Source organism: Clarias gariepinus, chromosome 24 (assembly GCF_024256425.1).
Source record: "Clarias gariepinus isolate MV-2021 ecotype Netherlands chromosome 24, CGAR_prim_01v2, whole genome shotgun sequence".
In the NCBI taxonomy this organism is placed as follows: Eukaryota; Metazoa; Chordata; class Actinopteri; order Siluriformes; family Clariidae; genus Clarias; species Clarias gariepinus.
In genome coordinates, this window is record NC_071123.1 from 10,767,773 (window position 1) to 10,793,720 (window position 25,948).

Below are 25,948 nucleotides of genomic sequence, written 5' to 3' on the forward strand. Positions count from 1 at the left end.
TGTGAAGTGAGTAATTATGTCTCATTATCAATTGTCATTTATACTGCATTAATCATAATTTAGTTTATTTAATATTTAATTGGATCAGAATACACGATGCCCTGTGCATCAATGAGCCTTGGCCAACCGTGACCCTGTAACTAGGTCATCAGTTTTCCTTCTTTGCATTACTTTTGATGGGTTCTAATCACTGCTGCCCAGGAACATCCCAAAAGAGCTGCAGTTTTACAGTTGCTCTGATCCAGGAAGGACAACTGGTGATCTGGCGACAGGGTCATGGGTGACCAAGGCTCACTGATGCACATGGGGAATGGCCTACAAGGCTGACCTGTGCAGTCCAATCCAATAGCTATTGTAGATCATATTGATAAAAAGGTTCATGGTAGTTAGGATAGAAAGGTCTCAGAACACACAGTGCATCACTGTTTTGGTGGCAAAAGGAGGGACCTACTCAATATTGTGTGGGTGATCATAATGTTATGGCTGATTGTTGTATCTTATACAGTAATATAATTTTTGAATACGAGAAAGAGAAGTATACTATTATTATATTTACATTTAATTGAATTATATTTACATTCAATAAAAAAACTTAGCAATTATAAAGAAAAAATTTATTATAAAATATTTATCCTCCTCATTCTTGTGGTCAAAAAAAAAGAAAGAAAGAAAAAAAATGAGAAAACAAACTTTGAATAAAAACCAAAATATCTGATAAAAAATATTCTGTATAATCACATGTCCAAAAAAGAAATGCGCAATTGTGTCAGGAGCAGAGTTACAAAAAAAGCAGCTGGTGTCGATGTCCTTTTTAAATCTGAGAAATAAAAGATTTGACAGGATAATGTTCATATAGTCCACTCCAAACTTTCTGTGACAAGAAATATGTCATAATGTGTCTATTAATTTTGGCTCTAGATGTTGGAACTTTCCCCCAGCAGAATATAACAGGTCCATGTTTATAGGTGTTAAACGCTGCCTTGTGTTAAATTTAAGTTGGCTAAATACATATATAAATGTGGCACGGTGGGATAGTGGATGGCTCTGTGTCCTCGCACCTTCAGTGTCGAAAGTTAGATTCCCACCTCAGGGTCTGTGTCCGTGGAGTTTCCATGCAGGGCCCAAGGCTGTATATCCAGCACTCTTAATGAGTAACACGGTTAAGTTCTTTTTTTTTCAGCATTAAATTAGCAAGAACATTAACTATTTAACTGGACAAGTTAACTGACTAGAGTTAAAATCCACCAAATGAAAATGCATTCACGCTGTGATTTTTGGGAGGTGGGAAAGTTTGGAAATCTGAAAGTAGGAATGCACTACATGTTAAACATCAAGTTTATTCTATTCTTACGATGTAGTTGGTTGTAAATATTGTATAGATAAATAAAAAATGGTTAAGTTCATAATATATGATTTTAACACAGCTGTAATTTTTTTTAGGCTATACCCTCCGGTGTGTCTTTGTTATTTCCAGGCAAAAATGTGGCTGAGAGTGCAAAAAAGAATGTGTGGTAAATATTTACCGTAATTTAAGTGCGCATTTGGTGTCGGCTATAGATGCGCCCACCCGGAGTCTAGCTTTACCAATCTGAAGCCTGTTATTAGGATAATTATTTCTTTTACCAACTCTTGTCATGTGGTGTTGCTCAGCTTGATCACCTTTATATTTATCCTCACAAACATACTCACAAACCTTTTATGCGCTTTTAAATTATGTTTAACTCTACTACTGTACTAATGTTCAATTACTATAGTACATAATTACACATAATTACGCAGTTACTTGGATTATTCTCAGATTTAACCCCTGTATGTTCTACAGGTCAGTTATCAGGAAGTATATTTAAAAAAATAGCCTAGAATGATGGTTTTCATCACTGCTTTTGGTTCTCTTCACATTACAACCCACATTGCTTAATTCTTTTTAAATGAGGAACAAATGGTCTGTGTTTCCATTATTTCCAAAGTTTGCTTTGATATACAAGTGTTTTGCTATACAAGCATGCTTCCAGAACAAAATATGCTCACAATCCAAGGTTTAACTGTATTTAAAAGGCCAACTATTTTTATATAAATAACTAACCTCCTCACTTTACATAGTGGCTTAATACTTATATGTCTTATTCAGGCTGGTTTAGTAAAGTTCTGGTTGTTTTAAACTTCTTAATTATTGCCCTGACATGTATATAAACATTTTCAGTCATATAGATATTTTCCCTAGCTAAATAAATTGGGAGATTACTTAATCATAGAGACTTTTCACAACACCCTTTATTTATTTTTTTATGCAATTAAATCTTTAGTAAACTGAATCCTCAGATCTCACCATTAGACATAATCAACTCAGTAAACCATAATGAAAGCACTGGTGTATTTTAAGATATTTACCAGCTATAATTATATGTGTTTATTTGTTAGGGTGGAATTTACATGCCCTGACTTTTCTTGACACAGAGCCTTCTTGGAGTCTCCCTGCAATACCATAAATGGAAGATTCTCCATGCACCAGTAAACATTATTTTTTACATTATTTTTTCCTTGTTCGTCTTTACTATCTTGCTTTTAAGGTTTGTGAAGTAATAACAAAATCAACAATCTATTAACAATCTAATAAAGTAATCTAGTAAATAATCTAGTAACAGTAGTGGTAGTAAAGGAGAGTGCTTTTATAGTAAGTAAAAATGCAATCTTATTCATCAGGGTATCTAGCTCTTGTCAATGTCCTTGTCAAATTTTTTGGAGGATTTTGGCCCGTGAAATAGACCCCATGCAGGAGATACTGGTTTCTGTGAGAGGCTATGGAACCCTTTTCTGTGCCTTTCAGGCTCTGGTTGATAAGGGCGATAAAGTAAGTTCGTGTTTGATGTTTATTATAATTTGACCTGAATATTTGTGACAAAAACACTTTCTATGCTGCTAATTTTTTCAATAAATGTAACTAATTTCAGCATCATTATCCATGATCATGTTCTTCTTTCCCTCCTCTCATGCTTGATTTGTGGTCTAGGTAATTATTGTGGAGCCTTTCTTTGACTGCTATAAATGCATGACATTAATAGCAGGGGGAAACCCGTCTATGTTCCCCTGAAACTTGTAAGTTTTCACTTTAATTATCTAATGTGAAACTTTGTTTTAGTTTATGTTTAAGTATTTAAACCTTTTGGAATTTTAAGGTTTTCTGCAATAATTTGTCATAAAATGTGATCTGATCATTTAAGTCAACAGTATTGACTAATATAATGTGCCTAAAATAACAACACTGAATAAATAATTCTGATCCTTCATGTTTGTTTTTCGAGAACAACCATTAAAACCTCATAGTGCTAGTGGAAAAAGTATGTGAATCCTTAAGTTAATGACATCAGAAAAGCTAACCAAAGTCAGGTGTTAGCAAACCTGGAGTCTTACCATTTTAAATGTTGAATCAGTGTGTTCAATAAGGACATGAAAGATCAGATTTTTTCATTGTGTTATTATTTTAGGCACAATATATTTGTCAAATCACATTTTTATGACAATGCATAAAACTTCATAAAAATGAAATTTCAAAGGTTCACATACTTTTTCTTTCCACCTTACATTAATTTATTAATCACAAATTATAACACATAAGAACCGGGGTGCTTGTACATATCTTGGTCACTGGTCCAGCCCTGTGCTGGTTGGGTGTTATGTCCTGAAGAACTGGCTAGTAAATTTACCTCTCGTACGAAGGCCATCATCAATAACAATTCCAATAATTCATTAGGCAAGGTGAGTGCCGCAAATTTGAAGTTTAATGGCTTAAGTTGGTCCTCACAATTATAATAACATGGATAAGGATTCATAAGAACAACTTTGATGAGAGACTGAAGTGGAATTGTCTTTCTGGTGGGAACAGTAAGATCAGCTTGTGTTCTCTAGGATCAATATCAGTAAGTAAGGTTAGGTTCTTTGTGCTAGCTTAGCAGGGCAACTCTCGTTCGTATGTATAGTGCCAATGAATGCGCTTAGCATCCAACCAGAAGTGCATAAGTGACCTATTTACAACAATAAACAACAATGTGGTAAATAGGGGTCCATATGTATAGGGGTTTGTTTGTTTGTTTGTTAATCAAAGAGTGATTAATGTACAGAAGGTGCAGTAGGCAATAAAGATAAGGAATACAGTATACAGTATAACTGTGCAAACAAGTTATATAAGTGGTTTAGACAAAACAGTGTTTAGTCTGACTTGCTAAACAAAGCTAAGCAGTGGATCTCTTTCAGGGTTAAAGCTATTCTTTGCTTGCCAATTACATTGAATCACTTTATCCTGTTTTCTAACAAGTAGTCATTTTATTTCGTCATTGTATGATAATTTTGGGGTGGGGTTTGGGGGTTTGTATCGGCCGGTTTTGATTATTTTGGGAGATTTACAGAGTCCCCCCCCCCTCCCCAAATCAGGCCTATCTTTGCAACATTGTTGATGATTATGAGTGGTTGCATCAGTACAGAAGATAAACTGGATTACGTGAAAAATGAACATCATAAGAATTGGTGATGATTTCACTCCACAGAGAGTCGCTCTAAATGGCACGCAGTTATGAGGTTCACACACTAGCAAAGTGATAACAGGTGTACAGGGCCTGAACACTATTTCTGACATTTGCTTTAGATGTGGGGCATTCTGAAAAGTTTCTTTTATAGAGTAATTTGGTATCGGTACTTGATGTCAGCAAGTACACACAAAAAAAATGATATCGGTCATTCCCTAATTTCAGTAAATAAACGTATGGCAAGAAAAGAACATACAGGAAATCTATGGCAAGATCTATGGGAAACTCATTTACAAAAAATTTAATCCCGTTTTAACTTAAACACCCTTAGTATCTAAGTATAAAGCAATACAATTCAACAAGTGGCAAATATATACATGTAAAATAACAATAAGTTGAATATAGTCTGTTAAATTAGTCACTTAGTGTCATTATTTTTTTTTTGCTGGTTTGATCAACTTTACACACTATTTGTGTTGTAGAAGGCTGTTGCTGTGGCTTTTAAAATGGAATACGAAATGTTCGGCAGAGAGGAAAGCTATTTTAAACAGCTACCCACACTGCTCCAGGCCAAACGTCTCAAGTTAGCTGGGTGCCTGAGGCGTGTTGGGCTGCAACCCATCCTGCCCCATCCTTCCATCCTTCATGATCACAGATGTTTCCTCCTTAAGTGAGTCCCTTTATCTATACATATGCATTGGAGTAAAACATTTGAAAGATGATAAAATGTACAATGAGAAAGACTACCTTAAATAAACAAACAAACAAGTGTTTCTTATGGTAGTGATGGCTAAAATGGTAATGGCTCTAGGTTACTGATCTGAAGGTCAAGAGTTCAAGCCCTAGCACTACCAAGTTGCCACTTGTGCAACGCCTGTAACCTTGTCTGCTTAAGGGGCAATGTATCAAAGCTGTCCCTGTACTCTGTCCCCCAAAAAAATCCACTTTGCTGTAAGCAAATAATTGATCTTAATCATAGATGTAACTCAACCAATGAAGAAAGCTACTATTAACATCATGACAAATGTCTGTGCATGAAAAATCTATATTTACCTCCTGTACAGTGAGCAAAGATTTGTAACAAATTTTGACTTGAAAAACGAGCAAGTCTTGGTTTACGAGGAACCGAGTATCATGTAGCAGGCATGCATGCGCTTCTTGTTTTGACGCCGAGCGTCACATGATCACAACTGAGCCAATGGTTTTTCTCTCTCTTGCGCCTCGAAATTGTGGGTAATCGTCTCCCCTGCTTGATCTTAATGTGCATCTCTTACTGGTATAATCAACATCTGTGCACGCGTATACTGTTAACTATAACACTGTGACTAAGTGTGTGTGTGTGTGTGCATAAAACATTTTTTGGGGGGGTTTGTATGCATGTGTGTACAGCGAACTTGTACTGTTTCTTATAACACGTGTGCACACGTGTGTAAAGCTAAAGAAAGTCTCATTAGAGAGTTTAATGACCCCTTTTCTTTTTCTCCCTAGGTCAGCATGCCGTTATGTGTGCACATGCGCGTAATTTGACACCATGCCCCTTCACACACACACGCCTCCTCTCGCCTTTACACACACGCACAACTCTCTCTTACACACACACCTCTCCTCTCGCTCACACGAAAGTTGTGATGTGTGTGTGTGTGTGTGTGTGTGTGTGTGTGTGAAACTCAAATAAGAAAGGAGGACGTGTTACTTTTAATTTATATTTTGTATTAACTTTTTTCATGTATTTTTTTTTTTGGGCTGTGGAACGAATAATGGGGAAATTTGCTTTGATTTACGAGTGATTTGAAACACAAGCCCACTTCCGGAACAAATTATGCTCGTTATCCAACGTCCCACTTTATTCACATACACTATATGGACAAAAGTATTTGGCCAATCCTATTAATTATTAAATTTACAGTTGGTAACAGTTCGGTAAAGGCCCTTTTCTATTCCAACATGACTGTGCCCCAGTGTCAAAACAAGGACTACAAAGACATAGTGTGATGAGTTCGGTGGTGAAGAACTTGACTAAAGTATTAAAAATTGTAAAAATGAAAGGTGTATGGAAAAAGCTGAACACTAAGTCTACTCAAATATGGGAAAATAGAAGAAAATGATATGTTCAACAAGTGTCACATGAACAGCAATGAACAGCAACCTATGTAGCTTTAACCTTGTTAGCTTTAAAATCTCTTGCATTAAAAGACAGCAAATGTTGAGTTATCGGTGTAATAAATGTTAAGTGCAGCAACTTACAATTATGCCCATGGTACAGTACTTACTTGTTATTAACCTGGTGAACCAGTTAAAGGATATATTTATTGATGTTCACCAAAAAATTTCAATAAAGCAATTAAAATGCAGGCTTTCTGCTTTGATTCATGGAGTTTAACAGTTATATTGCATTAACATTTATAAATTAGTTATTTTTACAGGCTAGCAGTTTCTTAGTTGTTATTATTAGCTATAATTTTAATCGTTACTAATAATGAGTTATTAACAAATTAACACTTATACATTCCTAAAAATAATGGACGCACTGGTGAGCTCAGCTACACCAAAAAGCCTTGGAAGCCACACAACTAAACTTATAACTACCTCCTGGGAAATTATAACTTCCACCATCTAGTCCTTTAAAGGCCCTAGATACACCTTTCAGCATACTTTATCACAAAACTCCCAAAATCAGAAGCTAATACCAACACAATGGTTAACTGATGGTAGATGAATTCACTAAAGTTTGTTTAAATTGTGTTCTGATACTTCAAACTCCTAAAAGACATATTTCTGACTGCTGGGTTCAGTTCACATTCTAGGTCAAAAAGGCTGCGATGGTGGCGCAACAAGAAGATCATGTTTAGGTTCCACCCCAGGTGCAGGTGGATGATCGGCAGGCATTGTTAACCTTTATACATTTGGGCAGAACAAGCAAAGCAGAAACAATTAGCATTGCTGCCCCGGGATGTGAAGTGATCCGTATACTGTAGTTAAACGTTCCAGTGCTGTTACGTCTGTTAGCACCACAGGTAGAATGGTTTTCATCCAATTAGATTGCTCAGTCTTTAGTTTTTATTGAGTAATATATCCTTTTATTGTAACACTTTCACACAGAGCGCCTGTTACATGGGTCCAGTAGTAGTGCACCTTTACCCAATGAACTTTGTAAGCTTTCGGGATGATTCCTATATACTGTATTCACATTTTGTGTTTACTGTAGTTTCTTTTTATGTTAGTTGTAGCTATAGCAATGCAGTAACTGGAATCCTACAGTCAAATACCAATTTAGGCATTCTCTATATGAGATGCATAAAAATATTTGGTCGAAAATAAAATCTAGCATCTTAATCTAACAGAAGATCTATTTGGGCAGCAAACTTAACTTCATCTTAACCTAGCAGAAGATTTACCAGTTAGATAAAATTACTTTACTTAATAGAATTAACTTTAATTAATAGAAAGTGATTTCAACATCTAGCTAACTCACCTAACTAGCTAAAATTAACTAAAATTAAATGGCTACATATTGAATGCTAATTAAAATTATTTTGTTGATTAATTAATGAATGTTAACAAACTCACTCATGGTCTAGTCAGCAAATGTTTACTAAAATCATCTTATGGACTACTTAGTTAGTGACTAAAATTAACTGACTGATTAGCCACCACCACTAGCAATACTAATTATTATTATTATTATTATTATTATTATAGATAAATATAATTATTAATATAATTATTAATATAATTATTAATTTTGATTCATACAAATTCACATTTCATACAAACTTAAATAATTCTTTTGACTATGTAAAGCTGCTTTGCGGCAATGAAAATTGCTAAAAGCGCTATACAAATAAAATTGAATATAGGTTTTAAAGAATATTAAAATATTTACAGAATAGCCCAAAAGAGATGAAAGTACTTGGCCTCTGTCTTCACATTGCTTGTTTATAGCATAAATACAAGAACATTAACATTTATTAATGTATCAGAACTAACACTGTTACATAAATAGATGATTTCCTTGTTTTAAAGTACTAATTGCTCTGAGCCAATTCAGATAAACAAGAAAAAAAGTCAAGGGTTGTTTGGTTGAATATGAGCTTTCATTGTTAGTTTCCATACCATGTTGGGTGGGGGAGAAACACTGAACAATATTACATTTCATATCCTGAAAAATACCTTTTGGGCCAGCCTGTATCACACACACAAAAAAAGTAGACAATTAAACTGTTATGGATATGCAATGATGGTTCAGAGGGTTAAGGCACTGAGTTACTGATTGGATGGTTGGTTGGTGGTTCAAGCACCATTTCCCCCAGGTTGCTGTTCTGCTCTTGCCCATATCTGCTCCTATCTGTACCATGGCTGACCCTGTGCTTTAATCACAGCTATGCTGGGATATGCAAAAAAAGATGCAGTGATGTGTATGAGACAACTAAAGACTTAACAGTGATCTAAGACAGTGGAAACTGTTACACACTTAAGGGAGTATACAGCTGCATTCATGATTTGATATAAAGTGTTGGCTTCATGTTGTGTTTTTAAGGTTTAGTCTTTTGTATTTTCGACATTGATTTTTCTAATGTGTGCTATTTCTATTTTCAAGGATTTTGAATTGAAAAAAGAAATAAAGGATTTACCTTTTCATTATACTCATAAATGCATGTGTCAGCAGCATATAGGATTAAAAAGTAAACCCAAATGGAGATCAAATCTAGTGTCATTTCAGTGTGGACTAGGAAGATATCATTGCAATTACTTTGTATTTTTTTAATTGTAACTTTACCTGCTTCCACATAAAAAAAAATACTTAAAGATGTTTATTACCTACAAATAATCTAATATTAAATCTCACACTGACATCAATCAAACCTACCTTAAACTAACATCTGGCAGAGAGTCAGTTAAATGAAGAGTCGATTCTGCAACTTATCTTTGCAGTGTTTCAAAGCTTTGTAGTGTGAAGTAAGTAATTACTGGTACATCTCAAAAAATTAAAATATCATTAAATATTTCAGTAATTTAAAATTAAACTCATATAGATTTATTGAACACAGACTAATATATTTCAAGTATTTATTATAATTTTGATGGCTTACAGGTAATGAAAACCCAAAATTCAGTATCTCAGAATTTTTTTTATATTACTTAAGACTAATAAAACCTTGTTTGAGTCAAGTTGGAACTGGTGTGGGGTTGTTTTCTTTAGCATTTTGGACAATTCAGTTTTGGAGTTGCTCTGATGCAGCTGGCTAGCTATTACAATTTGGTAACCGGTCAACTGGTGACAGTGTCATGGGTGACCAAGGCTTACTGATGCACATGGAGAGTGAAAGCTAACCCATGTAGTGATCAAATTTAAGAGCTATTGTAGTTATTGGAAAAGGTTGTAGGTTAAGGCCTCATAAACTGAGCCTGCAAGTGTAAAATATAATAACTTTTATTATGTAAATCCAATATGATTATGCAATATTAAGTGATTCTACAGAAATTAATGATTTATGGGTTAGGCAGTTGACATATGCTTATAATAATTATTCACAAAATATATTTATGTGTTAGCCAAATAAAACAATTAAATGATCCACCATGCCTTAGCTATACAGTAGTTCCCTCCCAATGTGTTACACTAAGTTATGTATCAATGTCACTTTGTGAACATTGTATATATGTAGTTGTGATACAAGATATGATACGGTATGCCTGAAATTATGACCAGAGCTCATTTTCCTGCTTCTGATAAGGCCTCGAACTTTGACCCCGTGCATGCATGGTCATAATGTTATGGCTGATCAGTGCATTTTATCATGTCATTTTTTAATTGAAGAAAGAGGGGTATACTATTATTACATTTACATTTATGAATAAAAATATATAAATATAAAAGGAATACATTTATTATTAAATATTTATCCTCCTCTTTCTTCTTGTAGTCAAAAGAAAAACAAAATGCAGGAAACAAACTTTGAATAAAAACAAGAATATCTGATCAAACAAGAATATTCTATATAATCAAATGTCCGAAAAAAAACAAACAAATGCGCAATGGTTTCAGGAGCAGAGTTACAAGAAAGAGTAGCTGCTGTTGATGTCCTTTTTAAATATCAAAGACATAAAAGATTTGACAGGATAATATTTAAATAGTCCACAGACTCCTCCCCTACCGGTAGTAGGATTAAACGAGTTGGACTAATGAATGTCTAAACGTCTCCATTCCCGTAGTGCACTTCACAGTGTGAAATCACCGCTTACCGTGTGTAGTGCCCTCAGTGTAGGGAGAGAGGTGTCGTTTGGGAGGGAGCCGGTCCTTGACGTTCCCGTGACTAAACGAGGACGTGAAAGTTAGCAGCAACATAATGCTAAATGACAAACGACTAGCAACGTCAGTAAGTGTCGCACTGGAAATATAAAACAATAATCATATTTATCATGAGGGGGATTTGCAGTAGCTTTAATTAGCAAGAAGGCTAAAAAAAAGTGTGTATCAGAAGCTCTCCTAGGCTACTGAAGGATCTAGTAGTCATGTACTGAGAGCTTACACCAAACGTCTGTTTTGTTTGTTTGGAAGAATTTAAATGTTCTATAATGTTACAATGTTGCACTTCTGTTATACAAAGTAACTTGTTTTCTTAAAGGTGTAACTGCCTCCTGGAATGTTCAGGAACGTGCTGGTGAATGGTGCTGGAGTTTGGACATCATCAGTAATTCTCAGGAACTGGCAGAACAAGGTTGGTTAGAGAGGAGAAAAAAATATTTAGTCACTTTAGTTCTTTATTACTCACTTCATCCATTGTATTTAAGGGTGCTTGAAGACAAACTGCTTTAACTGTAAAATTTAATAATTTAATTATTTAATTGTGAATAATAATAATAATAATAATATGTTTATGAATTTCATCTGTAAAGATTAAAACTTTCCTCCAACAGAACATAATAGGTCCATGTTTATATAAAATAAAATCTGACTTGTTTTGTGTTACTAAATGCATAAATAAATGCGGCGCAGTAAGTAGCACTGTGGCTTCGCACCTCCCGGGTCGAAGGTTCAATTCCTGCCTCGGTTCTTGCGCATGAAGTTTGCATGTTCTGCTTGTGCTAGGTGGGTTTCCTCTGGGTACTCTGGTTTCCTCTCATAGTCCAAAGACAATCATGGCTCTCTCAAATTGCCTGTAGTGTGTGGATTTGCACTTTGTTTAGGGTGTACCTCTCTCCCAGTCTCCTGGGATAGGCTGCAAGTATGCTGCCATTGTGCGTACAGGATAAGCAGTAGAGAAAACGGAGAACTAATGACTTAGTCTGTATGGTCAGACTGCCATTTTCACTTCTTTATTGTTTTCTAAACTTTTTTTTTTTTAAATGGATCTCAGCAATTGTTTTCTAGGTTTTAGTGTTTAGTCATTATTTAAGGTAAACCTTAGTCTTGCAAGCTATTTTTGTTTGTCTTGATAGTCAAGCACTTTTCATCACTAAGACTTTAAGTCTTAGGTGACTTTAAGTTTGATTTTATGATCGTGGTGCCATTTAAACCCCATGATTCTTAAAAATCTAACTAAATTGTTGTCATTTTCCAACTTGAATATAAGACACAAGCATTTCCCAATTGAAAAGATATTGTGTAATTTTATAAGGCTTCTTTGCTTGTCAGTGTTTCAGTAGAGATGTATGTAAATAATTTTAAGCACAAATTAACAGAGTAACAGCACTAGAAAGGTATAATGCCAAGTTACAGTAAAGATTAGATATTGATTAAGTAAGGTGAAAGAAAAAAGTTTGACCTAAAAAATGGAGGGGAAAAAATATCTGCATGTTTATTCCAAGCATATCACATAACACTTCATAGAATATGGCGCATTACAACTTGAGACATATTTTTTTGTCATTTAGGACTGAATCCAATATGATGCTGAACACATAATTGAATTAATGGTCCTTTGTATTGCTTTATGGATTAATGTTGGCTTGCTTTGTTAAATTAATTTGACTGGGTTTCACAATTTTTGTATTTACAATTGAAATACATAAGTTATTCGAACTTGACAGTGTAATTTGTGTATACAAGTACAGCATTTAAAAGTCTTTTTTTAGAGCTTACGGGATTAACATGGATAACATATTTGCATGCATTTTCCTATGAATGATTAATGAATTTGTTTAATCCAGCTTGAACATTATATATCCAGCACTCTTAATGAGTAACATGGTTAAGTTCTTTTTTTTTTCAGCACTGAGTTATACAAAATAAATCCTTAGTAATGGCATGAAAACATTAACCATTGAACTGGACAAGTTTACACAGCGAGGTTAAAGTCCACCATCTTGCTATTTTACGTTAAGAAGCATGGACGATGTATTTGTGTCTCAGTTTTTTTGCACTCTAAAAAGAAATGTTTAGACTTAACAAAAAAAATTAACGCAACGTTTTGCATTAGTCTTTTTGAGTTATGACAACTTCATTTTAAATTATTTTAAACCAACAAGCTTCTTTGCGTTGGGGGAATTAGCTTTTCCTCTTCAGTCAAAGATTATTTTAATTACCCCTTACTTATTAACTGTTAGACAAAAGGCAAGTTTTTAAGTTGACAACTCATATAAATTATGTTGCTCCAAATGGCTTTACCATATTGTTTTAAAGCAATTTTATATGTTGTTTAATTACTATAATAATTTATACAAAATATTAAATAGCAACCATTTAAAAAATTAAGTGACTCCAAATAGATTTTTTTTTTTCAGGTTTCTTTTTATGTAGGGTTTGTGGTTTTTGTTAATGTAGTAGATTAAAAAAAAAGACATTAGTTTAACCATTATTTTTGTGCAATTAGCTTTTATTTTCAACTGCAGTTGAGTATGTGAACAAATTATATTTAAATCTTGCACAAAATGCAAATAAAAAAACTCAAAATTCAACTGGTCCTCATTAAGAATAACTAAGCATAATAAATTATGCTATCACAAAAAAGTTAGGCAAATCTCTATAAATATAACAGTCAAAAGCCAAGTAGCATGTCATAGAACATTCCAAAAGACTAATATTAATTTCAGGTAGACACATACACCTGAGTGATACTGTCAGAATCACAATGCCAACATTTTACATACCCTTTAATGTTATAAAAAATACCACAAAACCCAGACAAATATTAACTTTGAATTGTATTACAAAAGTAACTAAAATACAAGCAAACTAAAATAAAAGTAACACTCTGCTTTTACTTCTTTGCTACTACAATTTGCCTACAGTGGAAGCACACAGCCATCCATGTGAATAAACAAAAGACTTTTAAAAACTGTGGCTGTGACTGAAATTAGTTAACATTATGTAGCTTACAGTCAAATGGTCAAATTAGCAAAACTTGAATAATGTTTTTCCAAACAGCTCTCTTGCTGAGCAGATATCTCAATGAAACAAGTGCAAATTCATTACTTTAGTAGAACTATTAGATGGAAATTGAAGTGTTACTCACCATAAAATTTTGTTTATATTGAGTTTGGTTAGCCTATAAGTCTGCTAACACACAATCTTACCACTGGAACACGTCCAGGCATAGGGGGTAGGATATAACTTTAAAAAATTAACTTATTATGCCAACTTTTTAAAGTTAAGACAACTTAAATTTTGTTTTCAGCCCAATAACAATTAAATTTAAGTTTAAATTACATGCAAAATTAAGTTAATATAATTACCAGCATTATTATTTGATTGTAATATAATGATATTATATTATTATTAATTAGAATGTTTAACTTGCATCCATGTATTAAATCAAGTAGTGGTAAAAGGTCCTCTGAGTTAGTTTTTAGAGTGTGGGGTGTGTGTGAAAGTTTGGGAATCTAAAAAGGGTTTCAGTACACTACACACTAAAAATCAAAGAATTCACATCAAGTTTAGGATGTTCATGATGTTTTTTTATTAGTAATATACAGCTGGGTGAATTATGTAAATATTGTATTGTTAAGTCTACATTCATTAAAAAATGCTTAAGTTCGTAATATATGATTTTAACACAACTGTAATTTTTTTTTAGGCTGTACCCTCCTGTGTGTCTTTGTCTTTCCCAGATAAACATGTCCCGGCAGCTACATGCACGAAGACTTGAGAAAGTGCAAAAGAATGTGTGGTAAATATTTACTGGCATTACCATATATTTGCCAAGATACCCCAAGACCCAGCAAGGTGCACATTTGGTTTCGGCTATATCTGCACCCACCCTGAGTCTGCCTTTACCAATCTGAAGCCTGTTATTAGGATAATTATTTCCTTTACCTCTTAAGCATATTTTAAATGTTCAATTAGTACGGCACATAATTATGCAGTTACTTTGAATATCCTCAGATTTATGCTCTATATGTCCATAAAGACACTTCTACAGGTCAGATATTCAAGATTTAAGGAACTTTATTAATCTCAAAGGGAAATTGCGTAACATCCTAATATTAGGAATTATAGTGATCACCATTTTGAATGACCACCATTTTGATCACCAAGTTTTCACCACTGATCTTAGTTTCCTTCACATTATAAAACATGGCATATTCTTTCGACATATTTCAAACAATGGATGTGATTTGAGCAAAAACATGCTTGAGATTTTGTTCTAGAGGACGGCAAGCAATTAGTTGGCTGTATTTGTTAAGGGTGAGAAGAAGAAAGAAATTTCAATGCTGCCAGTGCTAACTTATGACATCAGCATCCTACGGATATGCAGAGGCAAAAGTCAATTAATTACAATCTGACCGAAAGAAAAAATCAGATTTGTGCGTTCAGGCAGTCCTAAAAAAACAACAACCTGATTTGTATTTCATTAGGGTAAGAAAAATAGATTTGAGTTAATTAAGGCTGGTAATGTGAACATAGCCATTGTTACTTCTCCTGAGCAAGATTTTTAACAAAAGCTATGTATTTGAGCATGGAGTTATGTTGCAGTACAGTAAGGGTGTAAACATTTAAATGGGTTACAGATTAAAACCAGTGCAATCTTTTTGTTTTCTTACATTATCAGCTGAAGAAACAGGACTGTCCAAAGTCATTCCTCCTGTTTTGCTAATAAGAGCGTTATAATGATTTAGCAGAAAATTTTTTATTCGGATGTTCATCAAGGTTTAGGCACATTTCCAAAAAGGAGGGTAATAGAAAATTAAAAATTTAACTTTTAAATAGGCATTTTTAAAGATTCTGGTGTTTTCATCACACTCAGCTCTCAAATGAAAAAAGAAATAAATAAATAAATCACCCTCACCATCAGTGGTAAATAGAGTATACAGTATGTTAAAGGTAATATTTTTTTTGTCTAAATAACCACCTGCCTCACTTTACATTGTGGAAAAATAATTATATGTCTTATTCAAGTTCTTTTAAACTTCGAACTATTTTCCTGACAGTGTATATGGACATTTTCAGACATGTAGATATTTTCCTTAACCAAATACTTTTTTCAAGAATGGCAATACATCTTTAGCTAATCCTCAGATCTCACCCTTAGACATAATCAACTCAATGAACCATAATAAAAGCACTGGTGTATTTTGAGATATTTACCAATTGTAATTATTTGTGTTTTTAGGGTGGAATTTACAGAGCTAGCAGCTAAGTATAAGGTGGTTAACCTGGGTCAGGGATTCCCTGACTTTTCTCCTCCTAGCTTCCTCTTGGAGTCTCTCTGCAATACCGTAAATGGAGGATTCTCCATGCACCAGTACACAAGATGCTTTGTAAGGCATTTTAATATGATTTTTTTTGTTGTTTTTCAGTATATAAATAATAACAATCTAATAAAAGTTTAGTAACAGTACTAGTTAAGGTGTAAAACTCGGCAACTAGAAATCTATTCATATCATATTTCACATGAACACAAAAATCTGTTGAAGTTGTATTATCAATGGAGAGTGCTTTTATAGCAAGTAAAAATCTTATTCACAGGGTCATCCATCTCTTGTCAAGATCCTTGCCAAATTTTTTGGGAGAATTTTGGCCCGTGAAATAGACCCCATGCAGGAGATACTGGTTTCTGTGGGAGCCTATGGAAGCCTTTTCTGTGCCTTTCAGGCTCTGGTTGATGAGGGCGATGAAGTAAGATTATGTTTGATGTTTATTATAGTTTGACCTGAATATTTTTCAATTAAATGCTTTTTATATTCCGCTGTTTTTTTTTTCAGCTTCATTATCCATGATCATGTTCTTCTTTCCCTCCTCTCATGCTTGATCTGTGGTCTAGGTGATTATTGTGGAGCCTTTCTTTGACTGCTATGAATCTATGACATTAATGGCAGGAGGAAAACCTGTCTATGTTCCCCTGAAACCTGTGAGTGTTCACTTACATTGTTTTAGTTACTGTATAATATACAGCGGCAAAAAAGTATGTGAACCTTTTGGAATTTCATGTTTTTTGAGTATTAACAAATATAATGTGCCTAAAATAATACAATTTAAGTCTGATCTTTTATGTTTTTATTGAGAACAACCATTAAAACCTTATCGTGCTAGTAGAATAAGTATGATTTATGTAAAAAAAAAAAGCTAATTGGAGTGACGTTTTAGCATACCTGGAGTCTTGTTAAGAAAATTAGTTTAGAGATGCGGACAAGAGCCTCTTTGACTAATAAAAACCACACAAACTTTTTGATATTGCTCCACAGAAGAACAAAACACCTATGTGAGCCATGCCTCGCCAACAAGAGCTTTTAGAGAATCTACAATTAAGAATTGTTGATTTACATAAAGCTGGAAAGGGTTACAAAGTGATTTCAAAGACTTTTCACACACTTTTTTTTGCCACTGTACATTTATTTATTAATCACAAATAATAACACATAAGAACTTGGCTGCTTGTACATATCTTACAGCAAAAGGGCAATGGTCCAGCCCTGTCTAGTGCTGATTGGGTGTTATGTCCTGAAGAACTGGCTAGTAAATTTACCTCTCGTACGAAGGCCATCATCATTAACAATCCCAATAATCCATTAGGCAAGGTGAGTTCCGCAAATTTTAAGGTTAATGGCTTAACTTGGTCCTCAAAATTGAATGTGTTATGTACATAAGGATAAGGATTCATTTAAAATTAATAGGTAGTAATAGGAATAATCGCAAATGACATAAAAAAATTAGGATGGATAATCTCAGCATTTATTTCTCAGGTCTATCGGAGGGAAGAGTTACAGATAATAGCTGACCTGTGTATAAAGCATGATGTTATTTGCTTCAGTGACGAGGTGTACGAGTGGCTTACATATGATGGAGCAAAACATATTAAAATAGGTAAACATCTTAAATTTTGGGAATTTTAAGATATTCATTATAATCACAAATAAATAAAAAAATAGTCTGTAAATACATTGTGCGATGAATGATGGAGTAATAAAGGTTGATAAAAGGCTTTTATTGACCTTGAAATGTTTACCTTGATCTGTGTTCTGAGTATAGCAAGTCTCCCGGGCATGTGGGAGCGTACCATCACTGTTAGCAGTGCAGGCAAGACCTTCAGTGCTACAGGAATAAAGGTAATCATAGTGAAACAATAAAAAAAAGTATAGCACAGCACAAGGCTGACATGTACAGTATTATATATTTAGGCAAACACACCTGTGCAGTTTGCAAACAGAATTCTGTTATATCTTTGCCAATGCTCCTACTAAATTTTTTGGTTTTGTATACTTCTGATTTTAAATGTTTTAATTGATTTGTTCAGATAGTTGTTTATATTCTTCAGTAATGTATGAACACAATAGTTACACAGATCAGCCATAACATTATGTCCTCCCCCCCGCCTAATTTCTGCAACTAAAACAGTTGCTCCACTATGACGGGCCAAATTGTAACAGCTAGACCACTGAAAGATGCACATGGGGAGTAAAACCCCATGTAGTCTGATCCAATATACAGATGTGGTCATTAAGACTGCGCGTGTTTCCCCACTGGATGCCTAAATTTAGCGTGCGGCGCGCCGCGACTTGCCGTATGCAACATTCGGGAATTTAAATAAATGTGTTGTGCTTCACTGAATATCCGCCAGATGGCGCATGGAAGGACTTTATTTAAACGCTGGACCAAGTACTGTACAACGAAGAATTGTGTATAATTACTTAGTCTAAAACAATATTGTTCCCAATGCTGAAGCAAACATGAATTTTATTTTGCTTTACAACAGATCTTTCATGATAAATGTGTGTATATGTGCTTCATATTATTTTCATTTTATTTATGTAAGAGCTGCTGTAGTTCTAATCTCTAAAAAGGTTTATGCTGGTTTCCTCAGAAAGCTGTCAAAACACACAGGTCATTACTGTTTTGGTGGCAAAGATGGGGACTTACTTATTCTTAACCAAGGGTTCATAATGTTATGGATGATCATTGAGTGTATGTTCTCTAAAGTTCACTAATCGTGGGTATTATTATAAATGACCACATTTGGTAGTGAATGCATATTTTGATTACAGTTTCTAACCCAAACCATTTGTGCTTAAGGTGGGCTGGGCAATCGGGCCAGGACACTTACTGAAACACCTGCAAACAATCCATCAGAACTCCTTATACCACTGTCCCACTCTCAATCAGGTAAAAACACACCTAGGACCACATTGTGTATAGTCTGTTTACTTTGCATGGCAAGAGAGTCCACATTTACAGGGCACTAAGGAATTTGACTTTGACCAAAGATTCCCTCCTCCACCAGTGTAAAAGTGGGGTTCATCTTCACAACTTTGATTAGAGACTGAAGTGAAGATGTCAGTAAGTACGGTTAGGTTTTGTGTGCTAGCTTAGCAGTGCAGCTCTCTTTAGATTAGTTTACCTTTAACTTTGTCACTGTGCAAAGTCAACGTGTACAGTGCCAATGAAATGCAGTTAGAATCCAATCAGAAGTGCATAAGTGGCCTGTTTATAATAAATAACCATAAGGTTATGGGTCCATATGTACAGGGTTGAGAGTAATTAATGTAAAGACGAGTTTAGAGTTATTTAAATAAAAAGGATATGGTATATATGATAATATACTGTTTAAATATGCAGTGGCATAGACTAAACTAAGTAGTCTGTCTTGCCAATCAAGCTTACAAGTGGAGCTTTTGGTCTTTCAGGGTCTCATTTTCTTCCTGGGCTGTGTTCTGTGATAATAGTGATAAAAGTGACAGTAAAATACGAAAAAAAAATTTTGATAAACATAAATTGGCAACATAACCGAAACATGTCGCAAGTGAAAATGCGTTCATTTGGGTGCCCACTCAAATGTACACTTGTGCCTGTACATTCAGAAAAAGTAAAATTATTCATTTTGTATAAAAGCCATAAATTTGTAATGCATTAATTTGTTGTTTTATTATTAGTAAATGTCATGCTAATGTGGAGTAAGCAGCCTTGGAAAAGCAGTCTACTACCGTGAGGATGCAGGTGTGACCCTCGGAATCAGGAAGCCCGGTGATGAAATCAAGGGCTATATGGGACAAGGGTTTGTGTGGAACAGGAAGCGGTCTAAGGTGACCAGCAGGCGGCTTATTGCTGGTCTTATTCTTGGCAGAGGCATCACAGGCACTCAAACAGTGGTGGATGTTGCCCCTAATGGTGAGCCACCAGAAACGCTGATGAACGAGGGTTAAGATCCGTGCCGCCCCTGGGTGGCAGGCCGGCCTCAAGCCATGCCCCCATTCCAGGACGTAGGGTCGTTCTGTCTCTGGGACAAAGAGTTTGCCTGTCGTAGTCTCTGGGGGGCCAGGTTCCTGGTTGAGTGCTGTTCTGACTCGTGATTCGACATCCAGCAGTGCTGCCCCCACAAGGCAGGATGGTGGCCTCGGGTGCTTGATCCTGGGCTAGGGAGAACTGGCGAGAAAGCGCTTTCGATTTGGTGTTTTTGAGAACCCGGGTGAAAGGATAGGGAGAAATTAAAGCGTGAAAAGAATAGGGACCACCTTGCTTGTCGGGAATTGAGACGCTTAGCTGTCCCGAGGTAGTCCAGGTTCTTATGGTCTATCAAGACCAGAAATGGGACCCCAGTCCCCTCTAGCCAGCGCTTCCACTCCTCCAGCACGATGTTGTAATTCCTTTACTGGAACGAGAGTCGGTAAAAGAGAAAGCAGCATGGGTGCAGCTTGTTGTCCTTCGGGGGCCTCTGTGATAGTATCACCCCTAATCTAGAGTCTAAAGTGTCCACCTCGACTACGAACTGGAGGGAAGGGTCAGGCTGTTGAAGAATTGGGGCTGAGGTAAACCATTTCTTTAGCTCACAATAGGCCCTGACTGCCTGCTCAGTCCAAAAAAATGTAGTCTTAAATGAGGTCAAGGGGGAGTGTACCGAGCTAAAGTCACAGATGAACCGTCTGTAGAAATTAGTGAAACCCACAAAATGCTGGAGGTCCTTTCGCGTGTTTGGAACGGGCTAGTCAGTCAATGCTCGAAGCTGGACTGGGAAAAAATTAACCACAGAAATGAAACTCGCACTTCTCGGATTTGACGAAGAGCTGATTTTCAAGAAGTCGCTGAAGTACCTGGCAGACATGTATTGCATGCTCTTCTAAGGAATGTGAGAAGATGAGTATGTCATCCAGGTAAACAAAGGCAAAGACGTTGATGAAGTCCCTGAGGACGTCACTGACCAGAGCCTGGAAGACTGCCGATGCCCTAGCTAGCCCAAAGGGCATGACTTGATACTTATAGTGACCAGAGGGTGTGTTGAAGGCCAAGGACTTTATCTCTACCGCATGGTTCTTAGAAGTGCGCAGGGCGACTGGAGCGGTTTACCGTGTAATTGGTGGAAGGAGCGTTCCATCGAGGGCTCGGACTGACTGGTGGTTTCAGGATCAACGAGGGCATGAAGAACACAAGACTGGTTATCCCAGAGGACTATAACAGGAATAAGTAAGCGGTCTCTAGGTGGCTTCGCGGAGGCTTTGCTTTTAATGGGCAATAAAGGCGCAGATGCCACAGTAGAGGTCCGCATCAGGCTGAACCCGACATTGTCGCTCCTTCGGCGAGATCTGTGTTTGCCCGATCTGCATGGGTTCAACTGGGGAGTTGACGGAAGTTGTTGGAGTTGGAGAGTTGCTTGCTCTGAGCCGGGGTTGGCTGGGTGCACAGCGCCTTTGTTTGAGGCGTGTATTTACTCGCCCTGCCAGATCCATCGAGGCGTTTAAGTCCTCAGGGAGCTGCTGGTCCTTGACCGACTCCGAAAGTCAGGAAAGTGTCATCCAGGGCGGGGGGTCCCACTAGGTAGCGGCCGCCAAGGTTCGCAACTTGATGGCGTAATCATAAGCAGATCTAGGACACTGACAAAGCTGTAGTAGGTGTCTCGTGGCCTTCCTACCTGCGTGGGAGCAATTAAAGACCCTCCTTATCTCCTCGGTGAAGGTGGTGGCACAGCACGGGTGATTGGTGTCCCAGATGGCGGTTCCCCATTCCCCGGCCCTATCCGTCAGGAGAGTGATGATACAAGCCACCTTAGAGCTCTCGTTGGGGAAGATTGAGGGCTGGAGCTTGAGTGACCGAGAGCACTGAGACAGGAAAAAATGACAAGTTCCGGGATCACCATTGTATAGTTGTGGGCTGGCCTGACGGGGTTAGTGCCGAGCCGGGGGTGTCAGGGTGGAAAGAAGAGCGGCGGGGAGAGCGGAGCACAATTGTTTAAACTGCGCTGACAGCTGAGATAGCAACTGGGAGATCTGCTGGAAGTTTTGCTGATGAGAACTAATCAAAGCGCCTTGCTGGGAGACAGTCTGATGCAACTGGGCATCAGAACGGGTACTAGACCTGAGTTGGAGCCTATTTTGGAGGCTAGGCCTGGGGTGAGAAGTGTTCCCTGGGTCTGTCATGGCCGCAGTATACTGTCACGGGGGGACTGAAATGGGAGTGAACCTAATAGCTGACAAACTGTGATGTTCAGAGCTTGTTAAAAAACACAGGGGTCTAGGAAGGCAGGCGCAGCAGGAGCAGAGGAGAGAAGCCGTGCGTGTGTGTGCTTAGTGACTTAGAGCGTGGGGAAGCCTCTAGTGACGAGAGAGGAGGAGGGGCTATAAACGCTTTCCCCAAGGTCTGAGAACACAGAAGAGCTCGAACGCGGAAGTGCTTGTATTGCAGGATGAAAGCCGACTTGCAGAGAAGGAGAAGCGAAGGATAAGAAAAGTAGTTTTTACCAGGCGGGGCGTGGTATCCGGAAATCCAGCACCGAGGGCAAACAAATCTAAATCGTAAATACTTAATCCGAAGTCCTGAGAGCTTGCTAGGTCATACACGTTAATCAGTCTGATAACAGCACCAAGTACCAGAGGGCGAAGACGAGAGAGAAATCCGTGGAACAGGCAGCGTCGATAACAGGCTAGGGTAAACTGAAAAATACTTGACAGAACAGACTTGAGGCACACGAGTGAGATACTGCCACGCTGAATGGTTCTCTTAGCGTGCTTATAAAGCCAGGGGAATAATTAGTTGATCAGGTTCAGGTGTGCGCTAGTGACAGGTAGGCGTGCAGCGAGAAGTACTGGCGTGTAGTCTTAGGATCTGAAGGTTCTTGGTTGATCTAGCTGGCTCGTGACAGTAAATACATACCTTTTGTTTGTAAAGAGATTTTCCCTTTTTTTTGTTGATCAGAAGGAATGATGATTTTACTAAACTGAGAGTCGCTCTACATGCCGTGTAGATTTGGGGTTCACCTACTAGTAAAGCAATAACGGGTATATAGGGCCAGGACAGAAATTTTCCTGCTTCATGGCTGAAACTCTGGCCTCCCAGGAACTCCTTTAACGGCCTAAACAAGGTCAGGACGGTATGGGTATGGGGCAGTAACTCCTAGCTGAGTTCCTGTAATGGTCGGGATAGCATTTTTTTTAAACATTTGCACCATTCAAATATTTTACTGTGACTAAGACTTCAATCGCATGTCAACTTTTTTTTTTTTCCACATTTATTCACAAGAAATTTCATCATAAACCCCGGTATTACTTGATCGCCCTTAGTATCACAGTGTAAAGCAATACAAACCAACAATTGTATGTACATACGTAAAGGTAAGTGTATTTACATGTAATATAACAATAAGCTAAATATAGTCTGTTAAATCAGTCACTCAGTGTTAAACAAGTTAAATTGTTTTTGCTGTTTTTATCAACTTTACACACTATTTGTGTTGTAGGAGGCTGTTGCTGTGGCTTTTGAAAGGGAATATGAAATGTTCGGCAGAGAGGAAAGCTATTTTAAACAGCTACCCACACAGCTCCAGGCCAAACAGCTCAGGTTAACTGAGTGCCTAAGGTTTGTTGGGCTGCAACCTATCCTGCCTGAGGGTGGCTACTTCATGATCACAGATATTTCCTCCTTAAGTGAGTCCCTATATCTAGAAATATGCATATATGCACATTTTCATCCATTTATCCATCCATCCATCCATCCATCCATCCTTCCTTGAGCAACGCCCCTAACCCTGTTTACTTCAGGGGCACTGTATTGACCCTGTGCTCTGTCCCCAGCTTTCTAACTGAGAAAGAAATCATTTCACTGTGCTTTGAACAAATAATTGATCTTAATCTTAAATGTAACACAACCAATGTTTCATATCAAATGTAACGTGATTACTGACTAAGAAGAGGAACATTACGGTTAAACTAGATAGATAAAGGTCAATGTATACAATGACTTCAGAAGATAAAACATTGCCTTGATTTATTTTTAACACCAGAACATATATATATATATATATATATATATATATATATATATATATATTTTTTTTTTAAGCAATTGTCATTAAGCTAGCAATTGCAATAACTTACAGCTAAAGCAACTTGGTCAGAAATCTGATGCGTCTCTTCTATAGAGGTTGACCTGGATGATTCGAGTTCCAAGGACGAACCCTATGACTATAGATTTGTCAAGTGGCTTATTAAAGAGAAGGTAGGAGTAAATCACAAAGCCTTTTCAAAGTGACACCTGTATTTTATTGTAAAATTAACAGGATGTGTTTTGTGCCTTTCAGCATTTGGGTGCTATCCCTGTATCTGCATTTTACAGCTCAGAAAGCAGAGCAGGCATTCAGAACTACATTAGATTCTGTTTTGCCAAGGTATTTTTTTATTTTTGCTTATAATGCACTATGTTTCCATTACACCCATACAAGAGCAGTATACAAAACATTGAAGACACACTATTGGCTAGAACATCTTGGGCTGAGATTTATGTTGTAGCAATTTCCAGAAACTGGAACAGAAACTGGAGTGTAAACCTTTTCCAGTGACAATTCCCCTGAGCACAAATAGAAATCCATAAAGACATGGTTTGCCCAGATTAGTGTGAAAGAGAATGAGTGGCCTTCTTAACCCGACTAAACACCATTGGCATACACTGAAATGCCAAATGCATTTTAGACCTCCTTGCCAGACAGTCTAGTGGAAAAATCTAGTGTAAAGCCTTCCCGGAAGAAAGGAGGCTGTTAGAGAAGCAAAGTGAACAAACACCCATACAGGCTTGTTAAACATCTCAACAATGGGCATTACCCTATTAATGCCCATTGTTGAGATGTTTAACAAGCCTGTATGGGTGTAATCGTCAGATAATATTACATAAAAAATTCACATTTGTTGGGTTACATTAAAAGCTGCAGTGTTACATTTCTGCTTGTTTGTGGGCTGTTATTACTGTATGTCGAATGCTACAGTTGCACATTAGATATAGAAGTTCTATGTGTAGCTCATATAATAAATATGATTTCATTATGCTGATATATTGAATGCCCCTTAAATAGTCATATTTTTCTTTATCTTTATGAAAAGGATGACTCAACCCTCAAAGCAGCTGAAGATATTCTGAAACACTGGAAAGTTCAACAGTAGCTGGAACAATATCATTCTGTTCAAAATGAGTTTTGCAAGTCAAAGTTCATGCACCTACCAGTTTAGAGGAATTTTGTTATTTAAAAGCATGGAAGCAAATGCGTGTATTGGACACTACCAGTCAAAAATTTGGACACACTTTATAAATTCAGTCTTTCATGATTTTTTTTTCTTTCTACATTCTTTCTACAATGCTAAAGGCTTCCAAAATAATTGCCTCTGAACAGTTGATATTAAGATATGTCTGCTACTTATGATCTGAAAAGCCTTTATAACAACTCTAATCTAAATTGCTGTCAATCTGTGATTTTTGCGTTTGGTAACCTTAAATGAACTCTAATGAACTACTCTGCAGCTGAGGTAAATTTTGATCTTTATTTCCTGGGACGGTCTTTATGAGAGTCAGTTTCATGATTGTGCTCGATGAGTTTTGCAAATGCACTGACAATACTGTTCTTGCAAGAACTATTCCAGAACTATTAACCTCTGTTGTTGTTATTTAATTACTTAATGCCATACATTTGACTGTGTTTATATATGAGTTTTGCTTGTGTGTGTATTTTATTTATATATATATATATATATATATATATATATATATATATATATATATATATATATAAAATACACACACACAAGCA

The 25,948-nt window shown here is 36.5% G+C and overlaps 1 protein-coding gene and 1 pseudogene across 2 annotated transcripts; both read left to right on the top strand.

The window, feature by feature from the left end:
- Window positions 1–1,038: 1,038 nt before the first annotated feature.
- Window positions 1,039–7,957, top strand: LOC128512586 (kynurenine--oxoglutarate transaminase 1-like; annotated as a pseudogene).
- Window positions 7,958–10,778: 2,821 nt separating this feature from the next.
- LOC128512286 (kynurenine--oxoglutarate transaminase 1-like) lies at window positions 10,779–25,882 on the top strand. Of its 2 annotated transcripts, none has more exons than XM_053485483.1 (14): window positions 10,779–10,894; window positions 11,144–11,236; window positions 14,568–14,626; window positions 16,070–16,217; window positions 16,426–16,575; window positions 16,721–16,807; window positions 17,349–17,474; window positions 17,640–17,760; window positions 17,926–18,002; window positions 18,967–19,056; window positions 23,615–23,801; window positions 24,296–24,372; window positions 24,455–24,541; window positions 25,248–25,882. In XM_053485483.1, exons 2-14 carry the CDS (start codon window positions 11,162–11,164, stop codon window positions 25,305–25,307), a joined length of 1,344 nt encoding a protein of 447 aa, XP_053341458.1. In that variant the 5' UTR covers window positions 10,779–10,894; window positions 11,144–11,161; the 3' UTR covers window positions 25,308–25,882. The 2 variants fall into 2 exon arrangements, with proteins under 2 accessions (XP_053341458.1, XP_053341459.1); XM_053485484.1 differs by having other exon boundaries at window positions 10,821–10,894; window positions 14,534–14,626; window positions 25,248–25,881.
- The last annotated feature ends 66 nt before the right edge of the window (window positions 25,883–25,948 follow it).